Source organism: Cebus imitator, unplaced genomic scaffold (genome assembly GCF_001604975.1).
Source record: "Cebus imitator isolate Cc_AM_T3 unplaced genomic scaffold, Cebus_imitator-1.0 Scaffold430, whole genome shotgun sequence".
NCBI lineage: Eukaryota > Metazoa > Chordata > Mammalia > Primates > Cebidae > Cebus > Cebus imitator.
The window spans coordinates 54,994-65,568 of NW_016107745.1; the positions used below are offsets into that span (position 1 = coordinate 54,994).

Sequence of the window (10,575 nt, forward strand, 5' to 3'; positions counted from 1 at the left end):
TTTTAATAGACCTCTTTCTTTCTTCTTTCTCCCTTTTTAACCCATGTCTCTTTCATCGTTGATGTTCACTCAGCCTTGATGTCTGCTTTTATGGTGCATCATCATCTTCAATGTGACATGCTAAGACTTAATAGCTTTCAAAACTATAATATGTCACATCTGAGGCTGGGTGCAGTGGTTCATGCCTGTAATCCCAGCGCTTTGGGAGGCCAAGGAGTTTGAGACCAGTCTGGCCAACATGGTGAAACCCTGTCTAAACCAAAAAATACAAAAAATTACCCAAGTGTGGTGGTGCATGCCTGTAATCCCATCTACTTAGGAGTCTGAGACAGGAGAATCGCTTGAACCTGGGAGGCAGAGGTTGTGGTGAGCCGAGATTGTGCCACTGTACTCCAGACTGGGCAGCACAGCAAGACTCTGTCTCAAAAAAAAAAAAAAAAACAGTCACATCTGAAAAACAGGTACCTTGTATTTACTAGGTGACTCTTCATGCTAGTTTCCTAAGACTGTAGTCATTAACAGGTATTTTCATATTTTCACATAGAACAGTGAGGGAAAAGAGAAAGGCAGTATTGGGAACAACAAGAAATAACTGAAGCCTGATGGAAAAGAAATATGTAAGCATCTGGTTGGAACTAAAGACATTGGGAATGAAAACTGGCTCACACACACTTTCTTACCTCTTGTCTCAGAGGTTGGAGTAACCTGCTTCCATTCCAAAATAAACAAATCCTGTCTCCCTATTCACTCACTCTAATGACCTTTCTCTGCTTTATAGCTAAGCATTATGAAAGAGCAGTCTATATTGTTTTTACTTTTTCAGTTTCTCCTTTTCAATCCTTTGTAGTCAGATTCTGTTTCTATCTCCATTGCAGCTGCTCTTGCAAGTTATCAGTGATAATCTCTATCAAATAATGATACGTTTACTCATTATTTTTCTTGTCGTATTTAACTCTGATCAGTCTGTTTGAAAATCATTCCCCCTTTGTTCATCATGAAAGCATTCTTTTTTTCTCTTCCTACTGAGTGACTGCTATTTCTCAATCCTCTTTAATAGTTATTCTTCTTTTGCAAGTTTCCTAAACCATGATGCTTCTTATGGTTTTATACTTGGTTGTCTTTAGCTCTCGTTTTATATATTTCTTTCTGGATGGTTTTAGCCATGCCTAAAGCTTTCACTATGCTAGTGTTGCTAAAGTCTGAAGTCTATAGCTCTAGAACAAAATGTTTGTTTTGAATGCCAGACGTGTGTGTGTGTGTGTGTGTGTGTGTGTGTGTGTATCTGTGTGTATGTGTATATACACACATTATCTCATTTAATCATATATATATATATAAATTTTTTTTTTTTGAGACAGATTTTGCTCTTTTTGCCTAGCCTAGAGTGCAATAGCGCGATCTCAGCTCACCCCCACCTCCACCTCCTGGGTTCAAGTGATTCTCCTGCCTCAGCCTCCCAAGTAGCTAGGATTACAGGCATGTGCCACCACACCCAGCTAATTTTGTATTTTTAGTGGATAAGCGGTTCCTCCGTGTTGGTCAGGCTGGTCTCGAACTCTGAGCTCAGGTTATCCACCCACTTCAGCCTCCCAAAGTGCTAGGACTACAGGCATGAGCCACCATGCCCAGCCCAGATGTATATTTTTAACTAGTTAACTACTAGGCCTCTATCTGAATGTCTCACAAGTGTCTCAAAATCAACATGTCAGAGGCTGAGTGTATTGTCTAAAATGTGATCTTCCTTTACTTCCTGTCTTGGTTAATGGTTCTACCATCTACCTAGTTACTCAAGGCAGAAATCTGAGAATCATCCTATATTCTCCTGCCTCTTCCTCACTTTGCCAAATCCATTCATTGAGCATATCTTTCCAATTATCTTTCTTTTAATCCTCTTCTGTTACTCTCTTCTCTGTCATTGCTATCACCTTAGTTCACATTCTCTTTTTCTTACCTGGACCATCAGTAGAGACTTCTTGTTAGTCTTTTTGCTTTTAATCCATCCTTGTCCCCTTCTGATTCATCGTCTTCAGTGCAGTCAGAGTGATTTTTTTCTAAAAGGCAATATGAGCCTGTTATTTTACTGCTTAAAATTCTTAAATGGCCCTGTATTGCTTCCAGAATAAAACTCAAACTCCTTGGTGTCCCATACAAAGTTCTTCATTAGTCTTACTTTTTGCTTACTTTCTAGTCATATCTCCTACCACTCTCTACACATATCCTAAGATTCAGTTGTACCAGCTTATAGATTCATCAAAGCTGTTATGCTTTCTCATTTATACTTTCAGTTTCCACCATCTGGAGGACATTGATCCCTCTCTGCCTACACATGCCATTTCATTATTCAGGATTCAGTTCCACTGCCACCTCTTTGGTTAAGCTTTCTCTGGTGGTTTCCTTGCAGTTTGTGCTGACTTCTTTGTTTTATTATAGCATCCTTTGCATACTTGATTATAGAACTTAGCACATGTATGTATATGTATTTGTCATGCACTCAACTGTGAGTCCCCCCAGGGACAAGAGTCATGACCTTGCTTTTCATGTTCCCTGATCACAGGCCTTGAATAAATATGTGCTGAATGAATATAATATTGATGTGCCTTCTTCACATATCTTCCACTACCATAATTGTGGTAGAAAGGCGATAGCAGAGGCCCAAAGCATTCTGAAGTTTTGTGAATATCAAAGAAGAAGCTAGATGCCAGGATAAAAAACCAATTCTCAGATAAAGGGAACATGGGTCCTGACAGCCATTGTTCTTGAGGAACCAGGGAAGTTTGAACATGGCGAGTACCGAATGTCAGTTTTCTTTGCAATAGAGACTCCTCTAAGGTCTATCACAGTCATGCACCTGCGCTTATCATGTGGTGATTGAAGTGGCAAGGATTTGTAGATTTGAGATCTCCAGCTCCCATTTATATATTCCCACATTCTACCTAAATTCAGGCTTTGGAAGAGGTGAAATGGGTCATTCTTGCTATCTTTCTGAAGGTGTTGTTTCTTTTGTTCCCTTTGTTTTGGGGCAACCAGTGGCATTTGGTTTTAATTAGCTTCAGTTAAAAAGTATTTTATTTGACATTAATTATTAATGCTAATGGTCTTTTATATTTGTCCAAAGCTTTGTGCTATTGGACTTGAATTATATGAATAGCTGAGTTGAGCACCTGTAGACGTAACATGCTTTCCATTACAGCAATACGACTTGGGAAGAGCAAACAGAACACAAGACAGAGTCTACAGTTGCTGGAGGAAAGATATTGGTTAATGGTTATTTTTCTCTTATTGCTGCTCTTATTGTTTATTTACAACTTTGTGAATGCGTATGTGAAAGTAATGTATACTTAACTATAGAAAATTTGGAAACCACAGAAAAAAATTGTGTGTATAAAATGATGAGATTGTGAGAGGGGCACATACCCATAACCACACCAGCTTGAGGCAATCATGTTAATACATTGATGGATTTCTTTCTCGTGTTTTTTTTTTTTCTATGTACCCTCCACCCTTTACTTATGGTTTAAATAATAATAATAAAACCAACACCCATGTGTACACCACCATGCTTGAGAAATTGCATTTTGTTAATGTAGTATTGAACCTAAATCTTCTTTTCCCTTTAGGAAATGGATCAGACAATGGCTGCCAATGCTCAGAAGAATAAATTCTTGATTGATGGGTTTCCAAGAAATCAAGACAACCTTCAAGGTTGGAACAAGACCATGGATGGGAAGGCAGATGTATCTTTTGTTCTGTTTTTTGACTGTAATAATGAGGTAATGAAAATCTTCATCTGCCCACATAAGCTTTAAGCAACTGTCAGTCAACTATTAGAGAAAAACAAAGAATTTTTTTTACTTATATTTACGTTTTATATTGGGAGCAGTGCTTTTCGAATTGGTAGAATGGATGGACAGAACAGCACTGTCTTGCTGTTGGAGTATTAAAAGCTGTTTGGCATTAGCATCCTTGTGGAGCTAAATTTTGCAATTTTGATTTATTTTCAAAATAACAAGAATCAGTTTTGTTTTTTTAAAAAATAAGAATTGACACACATAATGATATTAGTGAAGCTGAACTACTTTCTGAGGTAGACATTACTGTCTAAGAGCATCTTGCCTTAGGGTGTTGTTTACTGGAAGAGAAACACATTTCTGAGGAGTTGGGGAGATTTCTGTTTTAAAGAAACATCCAGCATAGCCTGATTTGTCTTAAGAGTGAAATGATCTTGAAAAAAGCAAACAAATGTAATTTGCTTTTTTCTTTTCTTTTTTTTTTATCTTTTATTTTACAAATGTAATTTTCTTTCTGGTAGTTCTAATAAGGAAGCCAGACATACCTTTGAATAACTTAATACATTTCTCAGAATAATTTAATTAAAAAGGCCTGACTCTGACAGCTGCTGTCATATAAATTTTATTAAATTAATGCCACAGCCTAAAAGACCAGGAATCTGAAGTAGTACCTTGAAAGAAGTTGGCTGTTCTTAGGTTGAATTGTAAATGTGTCTTTGGTGGAGAGACTTGCTGCAGCCTTTGTGTTGTTTTATTTTATTTTATTTTGAGACCAAGTCTCATTCTGTTGCCCAGGCTAGAGTACAGTGGTGTGATCTCGACTCACTGCAACCTCCGTCTCCCTGGTTCAATCAAGCAATTCTTCTGACACAGCCTCCCAAGTAGCTGGGATTACAGGTGTGCACCAGCAGGCCCAGTTAATTTTCATATTTTTAGTAGAGACAGGGTTTCACCATGTTGGCCAGGCTGGTCTCAAAGTGATCCTGACCTCAAGTGATCCACCTGCCTCAGCCTCCCAAAGTGCTGGGATTACAGGCATGAGCCACTGCACCTGGCCTCTTGGGCTCTTTTAAAATGTGACTCTTTTCTTCCAACCCCCAAAAATATGTTTTCATTTACCCTTCAAAGTTAACTTTAGAATGTTACCACAGCTTTATAACTAAGGAATGTTTATCACAATTAACAAGGGATGCTTTATTCAAATGCAAATATGTTGACTCAAATATCTGGAAATTATGGAATTATCAAAAAGTAAGCAAAAATGGAACAAAGTTTGAGGCATGTAATTCATACCTAATAAGTTAATAATATGTCTGAGATGAAACCATACACATACAGATCTTTTTATTGCAGTTTGAAAAAAAATACACAGGAAAAACTGAGTCATGAATGAATTCTTATTATGCTTTGTACTTATTTAACCTAGTTTATATAAATTGAACCACATGTTTAAATTTAAAAGGACTTTGCATGTTGATTAATGAATTAGACACATTGGGTTTATTGTAGAGGTTTTTTTTTTGGTTATTTCTTTAAACTCTGTTTTCTTTTTAGGTTAAAAGAATGGCAAATTCATATCTTTATTTTTTTAATAACTTTATATTTCTTTTTAGATCTGTATTGAACGATGTCTTGAGAGGGGAAAGAGTAGTGGTAGGAGTGATGACAACAGAGAGAGCTTGGAAAAGAGGTACTGTGCAGTTTTTACATACACCACTTCAGTCCCAGACCTGCCCCGTTTGGTCCAGGAAAAAAAAGTCACATTTAAACATGTAAAATGGCTGGTTTAAGATGTTAAGTGAATTGGTCAGGGCAAATCCAGTGTTCTGTGAGCTATCCTATAACATATAGAAGAAAGGATGGATACCTAGAACCTTGCAATATTTTCTTCTTTTGCAGAATTCAGACCTACCTTCAGTCAACAAAGCCGATTATTGACTTATATGAAGAAATGGGGAAAGTGAAGAAAATAGATGCTTCTAAATCTGTTGATGAAGTAAGTGTTCCTAGCCTGTCTTTAAAAAAACATGTCATATAAAAATGTGATTATTTGTTTTGGGGTAGGCAGGAGAAAAGGAATACTATCACAGATTAGTTTTTCAAGACACTGAAGTCTGGGCATGGTGGCTCATGCCTGTAATCCTAGCACAGGAGTTCGAGACCAGCCTGGGCAACATACTGAGACTGTCTCTTAAGAAAAGAAAAGAAAACAAGACGCTGGAGACTAAATGAATAATTAGGGTTTTTCCATTTTGAGTAAAATCTAAAATGGGATTTACAATTTCAAACTTGTTCTTCATGACAATTGGGTGGTTTTTGAATTCCAAACTTCCTCCCAAGCGCTAGAAAACTGGTATTTTAAGAAATGTGAGTTGGGGCCGGGCAGTGGCTCACACCTGTAATCCCAGCACTTTGGGAGGCTGAGGTGGGCAATATCACCTGAGGTCAGGAGTTCGAGACCAGCCTGGCAAATGTGGTCAAACTCCATCTCTACTAAAAATACAAAAATTAGCTGGGTGTGGTCGTGGGAGCCTGTAATTCCAGCTACTTGGGAAGCTGAGGCAGGAGAATTGCTTGAACCCGGGAGGTGGAGGTTCAGTGAGCTGAGATCGTGCCATTGCACTCCTGCCTGGACAACAGGAGCAAAACTCCATCTCAAAAAAAAAAAAAGTGAATTGGAACACGTAAATGGCAAGTCATCTCACTCAAGAGCTCCAGGCTTCTTTCTTCTGCCACAGAACAAATAGCAGCAGAGATGCAAGGTTTCCATGACTTATCACTTTTCTCTTTTTTTATAAGTCATTGATCTCTAAACTGTAGTTTGTAAGCCCAGCAAAATTTCTAGTATCTCTTACTGAACCTAATCTCCCTTTCCCCAATTCCCTGACTCTTCATCCTCTTATAGTCATAAGATAAAAGAGAAAGGCCCAGAGGAAGAAGATTCAGGGACTCTTTTTTTAATCCATTGACACTTTGTATAGAGGTGAGATAATACATGAGAAAACTGTGTTTTAGAATCAGAGCTAACAAGCCACTTCTGTTTATATTTTATCAAATTATTGGTAGGCTATCAAGAAGAATATTTTGTCCTAAAAGTACTAATTGAATTTAATATAGTCACAATTTTATATGTATTATTTATATAATATTACCATCTAAAGTAAAATAGATGAAACTAAGAAGTTAAGTGATTTTTAAACATGTTTCATTTTGAAAATTAATGTAAATTTGATTATTTTTAATAAGAACTTAGCTGTGTGGTATTTTAACAATGATTATCATCTTTTTAAAAATTATTATCATCTTTTTCCTTTACAGGTTTTTGATGAAGTTGTGAAGATTTTTGACAAGGAAGGCTAATTATAAACCTGAAAGCATCCTTGAAATCATGCTTGAATATCGCTTTGATAGCTGCTATCACAACCCCTTTTTAAGGCAATTTTAATCTTTCATAACTACATCTCAATTAGTGGCTGGAAAGTCTATGGTTAAATAAATTAAATTTTTTATTTTTTTTTTGGTCACAGGAATAGACAGTGAATTCAGGTTTAACTTCATCTTAGTTATGGTGCTCACTAAACAAAGAAGGGTATTAGCTAGTTTATTTTTTTTTAATTCAAAAAGAATATCCCTTTTATAGTTTGTGCCTTCTGTGGGCAAAACTTTTTAGTACGCATATGTATATCCCTTTAATAATTACAACGTGTTAGGATTTAGGGATACCCACTTTCTCTTTTTCTTGCAAGTTTTAAATTTCCAACCTTAACTGAATTTGTGGACCAAATATCAAAGGAACTTTTTTGTGTAGTCAGTTCTTGTACAATGTGTTTGGTAAACAAACTGAAAATGGATTCTCAGCGGTGTTTTAGTATTTATCAAATAACTGACCATTTGCTATAGAAAGGTGAGAAAACTTAGGCTTTGTTTTACTACAACTTGTTCAAAGTTGTATGACAGGGCATATTCTTTGCTTCCAAGATTTGGGTTGGGGGCACTAGGGGTTCAGAGCCTGGCAGAATTGTCAGCTTTATTCTGACATAATCTAAGGGTATGAGGCAAGGATCACATCTAATGATTGTGTTCCTTATACTCTGTTATATAGTGTTATTCATGATTCAGCTGATCTTAAAATTTCTAGCAGTGGAACCTTGAAATGCATGTGACTAGATTTATGCTAAAATGATTCAGTTAGCATTTTAGTAACACTTTAAAGGGTTTTTTTTGTTTTCTAGACTTAATAAAAGGTTAGGATTAATTAGAAGAAGCAATCTAGTTAAGTTTTCCATTTGTATTTTTATTTTCTTGAATACTTTTTTCATAGTTATTTGTTTAAAGAGATTTAAAAATCATTGCACTTTGGTCAGAAAAATAATAAATATATCTTATAAATGTTTGATTTCCTTCCTTGCTATTTTTATTCAGTAAATTCTTGTTTTGGCATTATGCTGAAGCACTGAAAGATAAATAATTTTTAAAAGGCTATAGAGTCTAAAGGAATATTCTTTCACATCAATCCTTCCTTAAAAATCTCTGAGAAATTTGTTTTCGCCTTACTTGTTTTTCCTTCTGTCACCAATGCTAAGTGTTATCCAAGGTCCTTAATATGAGATTTCTTAAAATCTTAAAATGTTTCTTATTTTCAGCACTTACACCATTTGGTACACAGGGTCAAATAGGGCAAATAATTTTGTCTTTGTATAATTAGATTTGATATTTAAAGTCACTGGGAATAGTGAGGACAAGTTAATGGATGTTTTTATATTTTAATAGAATCATTTATTTCTATGTGTTATGAAATTCACTTACTAATGATAAATTTTTCAACATTCTTGCCATTAGAAATCAAAGTATTGCTAAGTACTGTAACATATTGGCCACCAAAGTTCGTATTCAGATTATCTTGGTTTCTTGGAAAAGATAGGAATGAGTTCTTATCTAGTGTTACAGTCCAGCCAATACAGAGGTGGTTTAATCAAACAGCTCTAGTATGAGGCAAAAGTAAAGACTAAGGCTTCGAGAGCATTCCTGCTCACATAAGTGAAGAAATCTGTCAGATAGGAATCTAAATATTTATACTGAGACTATGAAAGCAACCTTAAAGTTTTGAAGAAGACTGTTGAGACTAGGTGCTTTGCTTCCTTTCATCAGATATATTTCTGTGGCATTTGAGAACAGAAACCGAGAAACATGGTAATAACTAAATTATGAGGCTTTGCTTTTTGTTTGCTTTTAAGTAGAAAAACATATTGGCAACATTGAGTTTTGGAGTTGATTGAGATAATCTGACTTAACTAGTTTTGTCATTCCATTTGTTAAAGATACAGTCACCAAGAAGTTTCTGAGTTTTTTGAAAGACCCCAATTTAAGCCTTGCTACTTTAAAAAAAAAATAACATTATTTCCATTCAGTGATGTTGGATGTATATGAATTATTTAGTAAATGATCTCAATAAATTTTGTGCTGTGGCCTTTGCTATTTGTTGGCTCAGATTTCTGTTCTCTAAGTATATTGAAGATCAAGAAGTATCCTGTTTAACATGTAGGTCCTTACACTACAAAGGCAGAGTTCAGGATTGTCAATGAAAAGAGTCAAACTCTGTAAAAATATTTAAAGAGATTTATTCTGAGCCAAATATGAGTGATCAGTGGCTTGTGCCACAGCCCTCAGGAGACCCTGAGAACATGTATGTATGGTGGTGGGTATGCAGCTTGTTTTTATACATTTTAGGGAGATATGAGACATCAGTCAATACATGTAACATGTACATGGTTCAGTCCAGAAGGGTGGGACAGCTGGAAGCAGGAATGGGGAAACATCCAAGTCTTAGGCAGTTAAAGATTTTCTGATTGGCAATTGGTTGAAAGAGTTACTATAAATAGAAAGGAATGTCTAGGACCAAGGTTTTATCATGCAGATGAAGCCTCTGTGTAGCAGGATTCAGAGAAAATAGATTGTAAATGCTTCTTATCAGACTTAAGAGTCTGTTCTAGCAGTAATTTCAAACAGGAGGAGACCTATAAGGAGGCATTTCTGGCTCTCCCTTCCCATCATGGCCTGAAACTAGTTTTTTGGGTTAACTCTGGAATGCCCTTGGCCTAGAGGGGGATCCATTCAGATGGTTGTGGGAGTGCTTAGAATTTTATTTTTGCTTTACAGGATCCAGGAAAATTTTTCATCCGGTTTTTCTGTTTCGGCTTAAGCAGAAAGCATGATTTTATCCCATTCCTTCAAGAAGTAGTCTCCACTGAGACACAAGCAGCCTATTTCATTACCTAGCAGCAGCATCAATCACTTGTCTCTTTTGGGGGAAGATAACAGTAAGCAGTGTATATCAGGATGCAGGCTTTTTGTGGACTTGTGGCTTTGCTCTTGTATTAAGGCTTCCCAAACACTCCAGTGGTCCCTGGAGATAATAGTGGCTGAAAGTACTGGCCAGATAAGGTCAGCATCTTCTCCCTAGAGGTTTGGTTGTCATCTTCAAACACATACTAATTGCATAAGCAAACAGTACTACAAACACATTTTCTGCCTTCCAGGAGGTTATTATTATTATTTTGTCCAAAACATTCTGATATGAATAGATCTTCCAATGTCTTCTGTTGGTTAACTTTAATCATTCTTATTTATTCTATTTCAGTTCTCCCTAGCCCACCTGCATACTTCAGCTAAATTAAGTATTCCTTAATTGTAAGCATTTTTTTCCCATGCTGTCAAGTTCAATTGTAAGCACTTTTTTTTTTTAATGAAAGGAAGGAAGCTCCTTTATTTTGTACCAAGGAGAAAGGAA

At 36.2% G+C, this 10,575-nt stretch overlaps 1 protein-coding gene across 2 annotated transcripts in view; it reads left to right on the forward strand.

The window, feature by feature from the left end:
- Window positions 1–9,263, forward strand: part of CMPK1 (cytidine/uridine monophosphate kinase 1) — a 39,894-nt gene extending 30,631 nt beyond the window's left edge. For both annotated transcript variants that reach the window (XM_017510087.2, XM_017510088.2), the window contains 4 exons: window positions 3,618–3,770; window positions 5,402–5,478; window positions 5,688–5,784; window positions 7,107–9,263. In XM_017510087.2, coding sequence (XP_017365576.1) covers window positions 3,618–3,770; window positions 5,402–5,478; window positions 5,688–5,784; window positions 7,107–7,148 — 369 coding nt within the window. In that variant the 3' untranslated portion in view covers window positions 7,149–9,263. The remainder of the gene's footprint in view (window positions 1–3,617; window positions 3,771–5,401; window positions 5,479–5,687; window positions 5,785–7,106) is intronic.
- The last annotated feature ends 1,312 nt before the right edge of the window (window positions 9,264–10,575 follow it).